Source organism: Vanacampus margaritifer, chromosome 17, assembly GCF_051991255.1.
Source record: "Vanacampus margaritifer isolate UIUO_Vmar chromosome 17, RoL_Vmar_1.0, whole genome shotgun sequence".
Classification (NCBI taxonomy): Eukaryota; Metazoa; Chordata; class Actinopteri; order Syngnathiformes; family Syngnathidae; genus Vanacampus; species Vanacampus margaritifer.
The window spans coordinates 3,942,262-3,958,855 of NC_135448.1; the positions used below are offsets into that span (position 1 = coordinate 3,942,262).

Below are 16,594 nucleotides of genomic sequence, written 5' to 3' on the forward strand. Positions count from 1 at the left end.
TTTGGTGGCCTCAGCATTGCATCTCTGCTTTTTGCAGATGATGTGGTGCTGTTTGCTTCTTCAAGCCGTGACCTCCAGCTCTCACTGGAGCGGTTCGCAGCCGAGTGTGAAGCGGTTGGGATGAGGATCAGCACCTCCAAATCCGAGACCATGGTCCTCAGTCGGAAAAGGGTGGAGTGCCCTCTCCGGGTCGGGGAGGAGGTCCTGCCCCAAGTGGAGGAGTTCAAGTATCTTGGAGTCTTGTTCACGAGTGAGGGTAGGTTAGAGCGGGAGATCGACTGGCGGATCGGTGCAGCGTCTGCAGTGATGCGGACGCTGTATCGGTCCGTTGTGGTGAAGAAGGAGCTGAGCCGAAAGGCAAAGCTCTCGATTTACCGGTCGATCTACGTTCCTACCCTCACCTATGGTCACGAGCTGTGGGTCGTGACCGAAAGAATAAGATCCCGGATACAAGCGGCCGAAATGAGTTTCCTCCGCAGGGTAGCCGGGCTCTCCCTTAGAGATAGGGTGAGAAGCTCGGTCATCCGAGAGGGACTCAGCGTCGAGTCGCTGCTCCTCCACGTTGAGAGGAACCAGTTGAGGTGGCTCGGGCATCTGGTTCGGATGCCTCCTGGACGCCTCCCTGGGGATGGGCATGTGGGCATGTCCTACCGGCAGGAGGCCCCGGGGACGACCCAGGACACGCTGGAGAGACTATGTCTCTCGGCTGTCCTGGGAACGCCTTGGGGTCCCGTCGGATGAGCTGGCTGAAGTGGCTGGGGAGAGGGAAGTCTGGGCTTCCCTGCTAAAGCTGCTGCCCCCGCGACCCGACCCCGGATAAGCGGAAGAAGACGGACGGACGGACGGACGGAGTTGTGCTTTGCCTGCTCACCTAGGACCTGTTTTCCATGGGTGACCCTGCCAGGCTCAAAACTTTTTTGCAACCCTTTTTGCAAAAGAAGAACCCGACTCAAAAAAGTGTGTTAAAGGGAACATTGAAAAGGGCTTATGTTGTAGGTCTGTAGCTAAAAATTATGTCACAGCTAAAGTTCATATCCCTAAACGCCCCAACCCCCATAAAAAAAAACCTTCAGTAGTGATCTAAGGGTCTTTTTGTGACGACTTTCACCACAAGTTGCAGCGCCGTATTTATGGGTGGTGATGGCTCGTTTCTGCTCGTCATTGGAGGGAGGACGGCAGCATTAATATTGTTTCCTGCTTTGCTTTGTCCACATCTAGTTGTCCCCTAGAGTCCGAAAACCGTGACCAATCGTAACCAAAATCCATATCACGGCCTTAGTCATGTCCACTTCAAATTGTGAAAATATAAATGATGAAATGATTTTGAATGGACACATTGTGTCCGGTTCTTCCACTGCTCCACCAACATATGTGGGGGAGGGAGTGGGGTGTGTCCATATTTCAAAGGAAATGAAGATGTTTCTACAATAGTTATTTACTGATTTGTACAGGATTCCTCAAAATTTCTACAAAATGTACATGTAATAAGCAAATTCACATTCAAAACAGTGAGAACATCAACACATGCAGTTTTATCAAAGTTAAGCCAGAATTCTTTGTTGTTTTTACATTTTACTATAGTTAAAAATACTAATAATACTAATAGTTTAAACACTACCTGACCCTGGAACCAAACATTACTATAAATGTGTTTAGAATGACAACAAATTGCAGTTCGAGCAGCCCTTGTCGTTAAGAGGTTTCACCAAATCTAGTGACTTCATAGACATTACATTTCAAAATTGTTATCTAGGATTTTATGTTGAAAATGTACGTTATTACAAGTAAGCTTTGATAAGTCCACTGTATAGCATACAATTGTAAAGAAGTATATATGGTAAAAAAAAATAGACCAACTCAAACAAAATATGCTACTGACAATTTTTGAATACAATCTAGATGACAGCACTGAGAGAATCCTACAGCTATGAAATAACGCTCCCCTATAGTGATGAAGCTCCCTGGCATGTATTGAAGCTTTGCATCTTCTGCATTCCTGAACCATTCATTGACATCGGGACTTTAGTCCTTAAAACTCTCCAGCAGTACTGGTATGTTAACCCAAAAGGCTGAAACAAGGCAGTGAATTTATCACAGGTGGAAAAGGCCATTACCAAGGGAGCGGACATGAGAGAAATCAATATGACACAAAGCACTCAGCCACTGACTCTCATTCATGATAAAGTGTGCCAGTGTCTTTTCACTGAAAGAAGACTATTGAACTTTGGAAACCTCTTACTTTTTGATTTACTCTTGGCTCGCTGACTACAACAGAGACATTGTTTAACAAGAGAGGGAAGTAATGAATGGACTTGTAAAATTTTGAGAAAACACCTCAAGAGAAAAATCCAAGTCAGTATGGCTGCCTTTATTAGCTAATCTGGACAAAAGTAATTCAATGCTGTAATTGAAACAATAGAAAGCTGAGGAGTTCACTAAAGAGGACCAATTCAGCCCTTCGCGACTGATGCTGTGACATTAACTGAACTATCACATACTACCATAAGGTGGCTCTGGTGGAAAGGATGGAATGTTTGAGAAAAAAGAGGAAGATTGCAGCATAGAAAGATTAGAGTCTCTTCATTCATCAGGGGAAAAAAAAGTATATTTGTATCTATTTCCGTACAGCAAGTAGCAATAGAATATAGTAAATTTCATCATTTTTCACAAACCTGTTGAAAACACTGGGGAAAAGAGCTGGTCGCAACATGGCCCTGGTTGATCTCTGATACTCTGCTGCCACCTGCTGGCATTTTTTTGTAAAAACTATTTTTAAAAAAATTGCCTTCTGTAAGCTCTAGCAGGGTTCACCAATCCTGCAGGTTTTAGCTGTTTCCGCCTACCAACACACGTGATATTAAAAATCAGGATTGTTATCAGCTATGCTGATGAGCTGAATCAGGTGTGCTCGTGGGGGGAAACATCTAAAACCTACAGGACTGCGGACCTCGAGGACCGGAATTGGTAAACCCTGCGATAGCATTAAAAAAACATAAAACGTATAAATATGTTTTTGGGAGTGAATGACAAAGTATCAAAAAAACATATTATAAGTTTTTAGGTTTAGATGAGACAGCACCTGATAGCGCCTAGCGTCCAAAATGAGTTTCCTCCGCAGGTTGTCCAGGCTCTCCCTTAGAGATGGGGTGAGAAACTCAGTCATCCAGGAGAGACTCCGAGTAGAGCTGCTGCTCATCCACATCGAGTGGTGCCAAATGAGGTGGCTCAGACATCTAGTTATGATGCTTCCTTCCTGGATACTGCTGACGTGTTCTGGGCACGTCCCACCAGGATGAGGCCACGAGGACGACCCAGGACACGCTTCAGCAACTATTGGGATCCCCACGGAGAGCTGGGCATTTATCCGCAGGAATTGCATACCGCCGCCGACTGAGCATCCCAGATTAGAAAAATAACATTCTTCCAAACACAATCCACTGGAGGAAGACACGCTGTTGAAACTGAACTTGTCCACCCCATCCATTTCCAATCTGGTTCTGCGTAGGTGGCTCCACCTCACAGGGAAGAGTGACAACGACTGATGTTGACAATCTGTTCAACAACCTTGAGTCCACTGGCCGGCCCGAATGGTGTAACATTATTATCGGCAACTTGGCAAACTTGTTAGCCTCCCACGAGCAGCTCTAGTACTTCTGAGGATTATCCTCAGGCACCTTTGGGTGACACAACATCAACAAGCTCTGCTGCAATGATTGCAGCAGTCATTCAGTGTGTTAACTTTCCACAGACAAACCTCTGTATATGACGGTAAGCATATGCATTCAACTTCCTTGGTCAACTACGTGAGGCCTCTTCTCACTGAAACTTTTTCTGTTAAACTGCTGCATGGTCTTGGCCACTATGTTGACGCTTATTTTCTTCGTGTTTGCAATCTTCAGACAGCCTTGGCCATTTTTATGCATAGCAACGCGTTTTTCTTACAGATCTTCAGTGAGTTCTTTGCCATGAGGTGCCATAATGAACTTGCGTGACCACCGTGAACAACTTCACCAAATTTAACACAACTGCTCCTAGAACCCTGTAGTGAGGTTTGTGGCCAGTGAGGGACTAATATTAGAGTCACACTGACATATTTATGAGCCAAACTGAGTAGCATATATGCCATTAAATTAGCAGTCAGACATAGATACATAATGATTTCAGCATTCTTTTTACACACATATTTGGCCATAAAGAACATTATTTACAGTGGTTTGGCGCTCATTAGCCAATGTGATTTTTCTTTTTTATATATATGCAGTATATATAAAAATCTCATTCACTCCCAGCCATTTTCACTGAGGCAACACCCCTTCGCTCCTGGCCGTTTTACTGGATTTTGACAGATTTTACAAGGCACACAGCATATTCTGTTTTATTGCTATAAAAACATGGAACCTACCAAATTAGCCAATGCGATTTTTCTTTTTTTATATATATGCAGTATATATAAAAATCTCATTCACTCCCAGCCATTTTCACTGAGGTAACACCCCTTCTCTCCTGGCTGTTTTACTGGATTTTGACCGATTTTACAAGGCACACAGCATATTCTGTTTTATTGCTATAAAAACATAGCAAATTAAATTAACATTTTATAAACTCATTAGAAAAAACGTATACTTCTATCTGTTTCCGTTTTGCAGCTAAGTTTCACCATTATTTACAAATAATTTGAATCTAAAACAGTTTAGAACTGTGGGTAAACATGTTGGCCCTGTTGATCTCTTATACTCTACTGTAGGGCTGCACGATATTGGAAAAAACTGACTTTGCGATTTTTTGGGGGGTCTGCGATATATTGCCAAAATATATTGCAATATTAAAAATAGAAGAATTTTCACCAAATGACTTGAATAGTTGTTTGGAATAATTTGTTTAACTCACCATGACACCATTGTATTCATATAATAACAAATGTGCATTGCATTTGGTCTCCATTGTAATGTGAATGTGGGTATATATTTTTTTGAAATACAATTTTTTTTTTTTTTAAATGATTGTACTGTACTCAAGTCTCCATGGCATGAGTAATCAATAGGAAAAAAAAGTCATTTTGGGGGTGGACTAATCCTTTAATGTTTTATCCCAATGCAAAAACTCTACATTTTACCACAAATATTTGTCTTATTTCTAATTAAATTATTATTATCATTATCATCAGGCTTGGTGAGTAACGGAATACATGTACCGCTGTTACGAAATCAGATAAAAAAAATGTTTTTAACTGTATTCAATTACAGTTACAGGAAAAAATGTGTAATCAGATTACAGGTACATTTATTAAAAATGGGGATTACTTCAAGGGATTACAATTTCTACGATGAGAGAGAAAGCAAAAGAGGGCAAGAGCGAGAGAGACAGTGTGAGAGAGAAGGACAGAGCGAGAGAGAGAGAGAGAGAGAGAGGGACAGAGCAACAGAGCGAGTGAGATAGCGCATGCACGCCCACGGGAGTCGGACCGTTGCTACATGTTAGGGAGGTGGGAACAAACAAACTGACTAGTCGTGTCCTCCACACGCGGGGAGTTTGAAAAAGCTTCACGGACGGGAGGAGGAAATGGCGACCGATATTCACTGGAATTTACTCGGAGCGAAAGTTTGAGCTAAGAGTCAAGCAGCATGCTACGCGCTGTGGCTTCTTGCTAGCTAGCCCGCTAGCCTACAACCATAATGTGAGTTACACCTTCCAAACAAATCTTCCACCAATTCACTATTTAAACATCATGCACAACATATACACGGCTAAATTTGTGACTGGGGTAAAAGTTCATTTTGCAGTTGCTGTCACGCATCATCATCTTAATTTGATCTATCTATCTATCATCCATCCATCTATCTATCAAACTGTGAGGTGTGGTTGCTTTCAGTGACAGTTCGAAAACAGCATATGGCCTTCAATCAATCAATCAATCAATCGCCTACATGCTTTTTAATTACACAAGGATTTCTGCTATTTGTAGGCTGCCTGGGTCCCTATCACCCGCAAATAGCAGGGGCACATTGTTTAGAATATATATTGTGGTGATATTTATTTTGTCTTCATGAGCATACTCAATATTGGAGTAATCCAAAAGTAATCCAGTTCCATAATTTTAATATTATGGTACTTGGATTACGTTACGAACTAAAATTTTTAGCAGGTAACTTGTAACTGTAACGGATTACATTTTAAAAGTAACCCTCCCAACCCTGATTATCATTAACATTGTAATAGATGCAAATTGTCTAAAACCAAGTTACTTTTTTAAGTCCTATCTTAAATGTAATGAGATTTGTTTGGACTATAAATGAGACATCATTATTATTATTATTATTATTATTACTATTATATCAATATAAATATATTAACCATTGACTGATATTAACTTACCAACTCCAAGATGCAGCCTGTGCCCGAAGCACTGCAGCCTGGTCCACTCGTTTAAGGCAGCTGCCCTCACCATGTTTGCAGCAATGTCTGTCTGATGAGATTTCATACATGTCCAGCATGGTGATAATTCTTTTAAACCCATCTTTAGTTACGGTGTTGAATGGCACCATGTCTTCTGTCAGGTGAAAAGTTATTGCATCCGTGATTTGTCGGTGCTGTTTAGACTTCTTATAATACTGTAAGGTGTTATGCTGGCAAAGGCCTCTGTAATTATTTTTTGAGTAGATTCAGTTTCACCTCGGGTCCCACTTCTAATTTGAAGTGGTCATACAGGGACTGGCGATTTAAATGGTCGGTTTGTTGTATTACCTGGTGTTGCGGTAACAATGGCGAGGCACTGTCGGCAGAGGAGGTTTTTTTGTTCTGTATCTTCTTTTTTATAGCTGAAATACTTCCAATTTCAGATGTTGACTTTCTTTTGGGGACTAAATCCAGTCACTTTTACCGCTGTCTAGTCCTGCATGTCGCCTGTTAGTATTTTCAGAGTAGTAGCTGTGAGAGTGGAGGCAGGAAGGGCCTCCGGTGACTGATTAGCAGGAGGGAGGGGGAGAACGAGATGGGCTGTGCAGCGCATGGAGTAGCTTGCTGCTTTTATGGAGCAAAACAAACGTTTGCTTGTTCTATAAAAAAAGATAAAAACATAAAGATAGAACATATTTATACATTTTTGAGAACAAATGACTTAAAGGCTACTCCATAAATTAATTAATTGATTGTTGTGCAGTATTTGAAATTTAATTTAAGCCTACAGTAAAATATTGTAGGTCCAATTTAAAACATTTAAAAAGTCCTCATTTTCTTCTTTGAGCTTCAAAAGCCATCCATCCATCCATCCATCCATCCATCCATTTTCTTAACAGCTTACTCCTCACAAGCCTCTTCATCTAAATAATTATTCCCAGTAAAGAAAATCCTTCTTTTTCAGTACTGTTCCGAATGATTGTTTTTAGTCTTTTGAAAAGGAGAATGATTGTACCACAGACACAATTGTAGTTGGCACAGTGAGCAAGACTCAAGTAACTGTCACCTACTGTTCAGTCTGAATCAAATCAAATCAGACGTACAGTTGTCTGGGATCTTGCATTCATTCGCCACCGTTTGGGAGCTTGCAGTCCAATGACATCAACTCCTAGTCTTCCAAACTCGAAGCAGAAGAAGGTCACCAACTTTTGTATGAACCCTTTAGTGCGGGTGCCAAAACCACTCTTAAGGAGGCAGCACTTTGCGGTAGCAGACACCGGATGCCTTTTGTCAGTTTTTTTTGTTTCCCACAGTTTCATGCACAAAGTAAATATAAATACTGTATAAAGCACACAAATATTAAATAAATTAGCATGAGTATAGCAACACTGAATGCATGCTACAAGTGTTATTATAAAACACTATATTGTAGAGAGACAGAACAGACACTTACCAATAGGGTCCTCTGCTCAAGTACAGCAGTTTTACCAATAGATGGTTCTGTTGAAGTTGAACCATGCTATTTCTGCATGTGAAGCCCATATCTCACTGAAGGGTGACACTAACAAATGTTGATTTCACGTCAGGGTTCGTTCAAGGTCGCAATGTTTCCGAAACATTATTTGCACAGTTTTAGTAGTTCTCTGAGCAGTCTTGAAAATGTGGACATGTTCATAATTTACTTGTGACAAGAACAACTATGAAGACTATTTAAGGAACTAATAAAATTGTTTAGAGAATGTTTAGGAACGTTACGGCTTTGATTGAACCTTGACATCAACATTCATTAGCATTGCAAACGTTTGCCCCACAGTGGGAAATGAGCGGGATTGCACAATCAGAAGGGAGACTGGCAGCCCCACTTCCCATTTATATGAAATGGGAATATGCAGATTTGGCATTTAATGATGAAATCATGGACACGATTGGATACTAAATGAAAATCAATAAAAATAACAGACCAGAGAGGTAAAATGGAAAACACTTTTAAGTAATCTTTATTATTGCTTAATTTTTTTATTCATATGCAGGTGAGCCTCTACCTCTGCTAATGGACATCCAATCATACCTTGAGTCACAAAACACCAGAGAAGGAAAATGACAAACTGAGCACACTTGATATTTTCACTTGACTACTCTACGAAGCGTCAAGTGTCATTTCTTCAATGTTGTCCCTTGAAACTATTATGAAATATTAAAAAAAAGTGAGGAGTGTCATTGTAACAGATTCCAGGTTGCGCTGTGCGAACGTATGTAAACCAACTCACTCCTCGGAATCCTCAAACGAGGATGCTCGCTGCTGAGTTAGCAGGCCAGGCTTTTAGCGAAGCTGTGGGTCAGCGCACTTGACTTCTAACCAGTGATGGTGTGGGTTTGAGGCCCAGGTGTGACTGAACAGTGCAGGATCGCCACCGGCACATAATCACTTTGTGAGATACTGTATGCATATACAGTTAACGCGGAATGTTCCTATTTTAAATAAAATTGGTAGTAATTGGTGGTAGCGTTGTAAAATGTGGCCTCTCTGAGGCAAGTCAAAACACACACAGTGCTCGTGCTTCAAAATAGTTGCATTCTATTAGTTCACCCCAAGATGACACTAAATAATACACACTGTCCCTTTAATAAAAACACACCAACTGGAAATGAGATTGGGACATAGCACAAGAGGAAAGCACAATGTGTCACATGACAGGTGGTGCCCTGATTGAAAACAAGTGAAGCATGTGTATGTGTGCATATGCATTACCGCACGCGCGCACACGCACGCACGCACGCACGCACGCACGCACGCACGCACACACACACACACACACACGCACACACACACACACACACACACACACACACACACACACACACACACACACACACACACACACACACACACACCACACACACACACACAGCTGGTGATTAAAGATACAACATCCAGCAGATCGTCTGTATGGGCCGGGGCAACAGCTTGTGAACCAGTCTCCACCTACAACGGCAGGTCCCAGGTAATAAATCACAGATGACAGAGGGCATTACACGCACAACCGGACCGCTGCTGCCGCACGTTAGGAGCAATTAATTAGCTGGCTGACACTCATTTATCACTGTAGCAATAAGATGAAAAGTCAAGAGTTTATTAAAGCCCCACTTAATTTTCAAGAGCTATAAGCCAATGGCTGAGATACCACACACACGCACGCACTCACACACGGTAATTAATGAAAACAAATGTATAGCAAGTGTGATTTTTAATCAAGTACACGTACACAAATAAAATACAAGTACCACAATCACACTATATCTAGCTACAGTGGTGATCGAAAGTTTGGCCACCCCAGTGTATTAATGTGCATGAGGGGATCTCCTATAGCCAACAAATTATAGATGAGACATTCTTGTAACATGTAAAAGTAAACTTTTATTTGATTTCAATCATACTTTCAAAATAACAGAAAACAAAATAATAGTGTCTGCAAAGGTTTGGGCACCCTACTTTGCTTTTCAGCATGGACCGCTGAGACCTGATAATGTCATGGATTGTTCACAATCATTGACTGAAAAGATCAGGTGATGTCAATCTCAAAGGTTTCAAATGCCCAGACTCCTCTGAAGTTTCAAATGCCCAGACTCCTCTGAACAACTGAATACAGAAACTGAAAATAATTGACTCTCACAAAGCAGGATAAGGCTATAATAAGATAGTAAAGTGTTTTCAGATGCCAATATCCTCTGTTCAGATTGTAATTAAGAAATGGCAGTCATCGGAAACAGTGGAAGTTAAAACAAGAACTGGAAGACCAAAAAAAACTTGCAGGATTCTGACAAAAGCAAGTCAAAATACACGTGTGACTCCACGATCCCTCCAGAAAGATCTGGCAAACACTGCAATTGTGCTACACTACTCCACTAAAAACAGATCAGAAGAAAGAAAACCTCATCTACGTCCTCACCACAAAAATCAGTGTTTGAATTGGCATTAACATACAGATAAGCTTGATGCATTTTGAAAATACATTCTCTGGACTGATGAAGTTAAAATTAGGGCTGTGAGTTTAACACATTAGACAGATTAATTAATTATGCTGCAAATTAACGAAATTAACGCTAGAAGCAATTTGGCTTTTCTACATCGAATGCCCAAAGGGCAGCCAGCCCAGCAGCTGGATTAGTCTCACCATTTATTTGCAAATGAGGTAATAACTGTCTCCAAGTGTTTTAGTTAGCTTTGGATTTACATCCAAACACAGGTGTTATCAGCTCTACAATTTTTCTAATTACAATACCAATAGGGCAGTTGGCTGCCCTTTTGGCCAATACAACAATGACCCTTGCCTTATGGATGCTAATGACACCTGTAGCTTCATTTATCAGGTTCCATGAATGTGAAGTGAAATTTTCGCAAGTATTTGAAATTTGGCCCATTGAGTGACCCGTAGGCTGCAGTCAAAAGCAGGATGACAACAGACATGGGCACAAGTGCAGCACAGGAGGCAAGTCAACTTTATTTAAATTAAGAACAAAGACGGGACTATTAACAAGAACGCAGTGATTTGTACCTTGTGTAAAAAAAAAAAAAGAATTTTCGGTAATGTCCTGGAATTCAATTTTTTTATTTGGAGACCTTTAGCAGATATGAGAGTAAAATTGATTAATTAGATTGAATAATCACAAATCATGTAATTAATTAGATTTTCTTTTTTTCCTTTTTTTTTTATCGCCTGACAGCACAAGTTAAAATACAAGCTTTTGGTTGAAATGAGCAAAAGTACATTTGGAGAAGAACGGACACAGAATTAAAAGATAAGTACCTCAGTCCAACTATTAACTCATTCACTCCCAGCCATTTTCACTTCGCTCCCGGCTGTTTTACTGGATTTTTACTAATTTTGCAAGGCCCACAGAATATTATGTTCTATTGCTATAAAAACATGAAACCTACCAAAAGAAAGTTTAGAGTTATTTCTTTCATCAGGAAGAAAAGTACATTTGTATATGTTTCCACTTTGCCGCAATTCGCATTACAATATATCTAAGTATATCTAACATTGGGGAAAAAAGCTTGTTGCCATATGTCCCTGGTTGATCTCTTATACTCTGCTGCTAGCTGCTGGCCGTTTTTTGTAATAACTACCATTGCTTTAAGCGACCTATTCAGGTTAGAGGCTGCATAAAAGCCTTATGCCTTATGTATGCTCTAGCATAAAAAAAAAAAAAAACATTAAAAAAAGTATACATACATTTTTGGGAGTTTGGCAATATTTAAAATAGAATGTTTTTAAATGTTTTTGGGAGCAAATGAGTTAAGCATGGAGGTGGCTCAATCATGCATTGCAGCAAGTGCAACAGAGAACAGTTCACAAGTAGAATGAAAATGAATTTAATAAAATTTTAGCAACTTCTACAAATGGATAAAGATAGATAAGATAAATCTCATGACCTCAACATCATTGAAAATCTATGGATAGACTTTAAAAGAACAGAAGTGTAACAGACAATCCAGAAATCTAAAATAACTGGAACACTTTTGTCAGGAAAAAAGGGCGACGATATCTCAAACAAGAATAGAAAGAAAAGCGTTTACAAGCTGTGATACTTGCCAAAAGGGGCAGTACAAGGTATTAACTGTGCAGGGTGCCCAAACTTTTGCAGATGCCATTTTTAGGATTTCTGTTTTTGTTTTTTTGTTTGTTTTTAAATAAAGTGTAAATGATGGAAATTAAATACAACTTATATGTTATAAGAATGTCTCATCTGTAGTGTGAGTTTTCCATCTTTCCTTGGCAAGTTTATACACAATAATACATTTACTATTAAGTTTTTACCTAGGGTGCTCAAACTTTCAATCCCCACTGTCCACTTCAATCCAATTACACAGGATTGTAATTATTAAGAATGAATCAAGTAGGTTGGGTAATTGATATCGCCATGGAAAGACAATGAATGAGAAATGACAAACTAAAACCAATGCAATTGGTTGTTTGCAAAAGCAGTAAAAGTCACCTAGGGTGTTGCTGGTCCCAAAAGCTTGGAGAGAGGAGCTTGCATTCTCCACAAAGTGACATTTAGGGTCACAATGTGACAGTTGTCACGTGCCCCGACAGAGGCAAAGTCGCTGTTTTGACAGTCCTGACTGAGGACCACTAGGGACAGGGAGACAAAGCTGGGCTTCTTTCTCAAGGTCTGACAGTCAACCGTCAACTTGTGAATATGACGAAAAAGGAAGACTACAAAATGCCCAAGGACAATAACATTTGTATTCACATAAGGAAATTACTATTCACCAACCTAACATGTATCTAATACAGAATACTGAATGTAATGTAACATTAAGCTACATTACAAAAGAGTGTGTTTCAACACAGTACAGTCCAAGCTTTCTCAAACATTCTGGCCTTTTTTACTCATTCAAACCCAAAAACATATCAATACGTTTATACAAAAAAAAACTTATTTAAAAACATATAAATACGTTTTTTTTGTATAAAACGTATAAATACATTTATGTTTTTTTTTTTTTTTTTTTTTTAATGCTTAAGCAAACAGAAGGCTTTGATGCAGCTTCTGACCTGAAGAGGTCGCTTAACTCATTCACTCCCAGCCATTTTCACTGAAGCAACTGCCTTCGCTCCCGGGAGTTTTGCTGGTTTTTGACTGATTTTGCAAGGCCCACAGAATAGTATCTTCTATTGCTACATAAACATGGAACCTACCAAAAGAAAGATTAGAGTCTCTTCTCCCATCAGGAAAAAAAAAAATTTGTATCCGTTTCCGTTTTGCAGCAATTAGCATTAGAGTATAGCTAATTTATCATTGTTCACAAATCTGCTTAGAACTGTGGGTCAGTCAGCTTGTTTTTAACATGGCCCTGGTTGATCTCATCTACTCTACTGTCACCTGCTGGCCGTTTTTGTAGTAACTACCATTGCTTTAACCGTTTTGTGCAGTTGAGAGGCTTTTTATTGGTAGGTTCCATGTTTTTATAGCAATAGAATAGAATATTCTGTGGGCCTTGCCAAATCAGTCAAAATCCAGTGAAACAGCCGGGAGCAAAGGGGCTTGCTTCAGTGGAAATGGCTGGGAGTGAATGAGATAATTTAAAGCAAAAAATGTTCACATCCACCCACCCATACACAACAGTTGTTAATTTTGAATTTTACATTAATCAAAATACAACCTAAATACTGTAAATGAATTGTATAGATGGGTACTTTATGTGTTATGCCTCACAATAGTAATACTAATAAATACAAATGAAAAAAAAAAGTTACAAGTAATAAAGTATGTCAATATGATACCAAATGGGTGACAAATCACTGCTCACTAGTCAAACAGATTTGTCATTGCTGCGTCTTCATAGCTTTTTGAAGTTCACAGCAAAAAATAATAAACAAATAAACATCTCGTTGAATGCTGCAGTATTGTACTCCATAGTCTCCACTTGGCAAGCTGTCCAGTATCTTGCGCCCAACAGTCTACTCGTAAGTAAAAACTTATCAAGGCCAACAACCAGATGTTCTAAATCGTTGCTTCACTGTACTGCCGCCACCAACTTCCAACAAAACAAACATAGAAAATAGGCTTCACTGCCATTTCCAAAAGATCCTTCATCAGCATTGGATAGGTTTATCTTAACAACAATTATGATTGAATACAGTACTCTACATATTTGTTTGCTTTTGTTTTTAAATCCAAAAGGCAGCTTACTGCATAACTGTCATCAATAGTGAACAGAAAATAAATATGATTCATCACATTTCATCATCAAATTAAATTCTTGTTTCTACCATCAGACTGTTATTTACTTCATTGCTACATTTACTACTTGAAAATTGATAACTAACTAATGTCTTGCATATCAAAAATTACATCACATAATTTGTGCTGACCAATGTAATTAAAGAAAGCAACATTAAAAAAGACTAAATATCCGATTAAGATTACAACTAAATTCTCAACCTAGTTAGTGGTAGCAGCAGATGAGCAAATTCATGTCAGGAGTTTATCTTAGAGCAATTGTGTCTTTCAGATTCTGTCAGTTCGCATTGGACAGCTGAGGCAATTGTGGGCTGTAGGGGGCGGTCTTGTTCTCTCTCGTTCTTCAGCCTGTATCAACCGCCATTCTTCAAATGCCTCAATTTTGCCTTTGCTTTTCTCTAAGCCAACGGTCATCGGTCCCAAGTTTTTTTGCCAGGTGAGGTGGCTGCCCCGGCTCTCACAACCTGTGCAATGCAAAGATAGAAAGAGTCAGGGCAGCACACCTCAAACCCCGACCAGAAAAACCTCACAACTTTTATATTAACTTCATAATTAAAAAACATTAAATACTTATAAAAACCACAACAAATAATACACAAACACTACACTTTGTATACGTTTATGTATATTGTATTGAAAATACACTAATCACAAAAAGTTAGGGATAGTTGGGCTTTGGGTGAAATTTCAGTATGAAGCTGAAACGTATAAAAATTTAATTTGACCTGAACTTTTACACAACTTGCTGTTCTCTAACAAGGAGCTGAACAGCAAAATTCAAACAGTTGCATGAGCCATGAATCGACCAATTCATTTTCTGGTTGAGTTAGAATTGGTATCTAAGCAGTCCTCTTTTATCATGCTCTTCATATTTGGAATTCATAAGCCCATGACAACACCTAACAATAGATCCACAGTGTCAAATTGGGGCTGCAAAAAGGAGTTTCTCACAGCAATGTGGTCACCGACTGAACTTAAGAGTTTAAAAGTTTCATTAGGGGGTTGCAAAAGTACGGAAGCATGGAACTACCAATGTGGAGTAGACATTTTTAATTGGCAAAATACGTTAAATCGTATTTGCAAATACGTTCAAACGTATTCCAAAGTGTTTACAAGTACGTTTGAACGTATTTAAATATGTTCAAACATATGCATACTTGCAAATACATGAATGTACTTCCCCATAATGCCACGGGTATTGACTTGCAAATGCGCAAGTAAAAAGAAAAAAAAAAAAGCTATTTTGTAGCATTTGGTCTACATTATAGCAATTTGTTCGAAAATTAAGTAAATAAACTTGGGGTGTCAGGCGATTAAAATGTTTCATCGTAAATAATCGCATTACTTCAACAACACACAATTAATCACAAATTTTATATCTGTTCTAAATGTACAATAAAATGTGCAATAATCTTTTTTTCTAAGTTTTCATATTCTTAACATAAAAAGAGGAAAAAATGCCATAGAAATATGGCTGCATCTTTTAGTCATTGATACAGTAATTTCACAATTCATAAAATTGAGTTAAAATTAAAAATAAATACTTTGCAGTAAAAAACGAGTGCAATAATGATTTTTGTTGAGGTCATTTTTTCTGCCCCTAGAAGGCATAATTGCATTTGTAAGACGGTAACAGCTCAGTGCATTTTTCTCTTCACACCAAGAGCTATCTAATCTTTGAAGTAGTCTTTGAAGTAACTTGTGAAATTCTGCATATTTTAAAAATTGTTAAATAGAACTTGACCGCAGTCTCCACACATGTATGCATTGTTATTACATTTATTACTGCTAAATATTGACGTGGACGTGTGTGCTGCATTGCGACTGGAATTCCCCTAGTACAAGGGGTGGTCATTAATTGCACATTAAAAAAAATAGTGGCATTAAAGGAACTTTAAATTAACTAAAAATTAACACAATTATTTTGACACTCCTAAAATAAACATTATTAATTTGCACTTTATAAGATTTATTATTATGTCTGCAGTGCATGATTTCTGTTCAGCATTTTTATTTGCAAGTAGGTCTGAATGTATTTACATGTACGTTTAAATGTATTTAAAAGTAAGTTCATATTTGCAAGCACGTTCAAGTGTATTTGCAAGTACGTTTGAACGTAGTAAATACGTTTTAACGTATTTGCCAGACAAAAATGTTTACTCCACAAGGGCTGTCCCATGCTTTCGTACAAAAGATATACAGAGAAAATGGAACAGTCACAGGAAGGAACATTTATTGGTCAATTCATGGATCAAATATTGATTTTAAATTTTGTCATGACAGCAGATTTTTGTAAAAAGTACTGAAAGACTGAACGGATGGGACATGCATTCAAAAGTTGAGAAAAGGTTGACAATACACAGTGGGTAGTGTATACATTAAATTGTTCATCCTCAAAGCCATTGTTATGCATGCAAAGATTTGATGAGATTGTGGAATGATTCGGAAA

The 16,594-nt window shown here is 38.8% G+C and overlaps 1 protein-coding gene across 4 annotated transcripts in view; it reads right to left on the bottom strand.

Annotated features, from left to right (window-relative positions):
• Nucleotides 1–16,594, bottom strand: part of phf14 (PHD finger protein 14) — a 175,502-nt gene that overhangs the window by 62,112 nt on the left and 96,796 nt on the right. The window contains exon 17 of one of the 4 annotated variants that reach the window (XM_077548431.1): nucleotides 9,622–14,609. The exons of the other annotated variants lie outside the window; for them this stretch is intronic. Coding sequence (XP_077404557.1) covers nucleotides 14,603–14,609 — 7 coding nt within the window. The 3' untranslated portion in view covers nucleotides 9,622–14,602. Of the gene's footprint in view, nucleotides 1–9,621; nucleotides 14,610–16,594 lie in introns of those variants that run through there. 4 annotated transcript variants of the gene reach the window in all.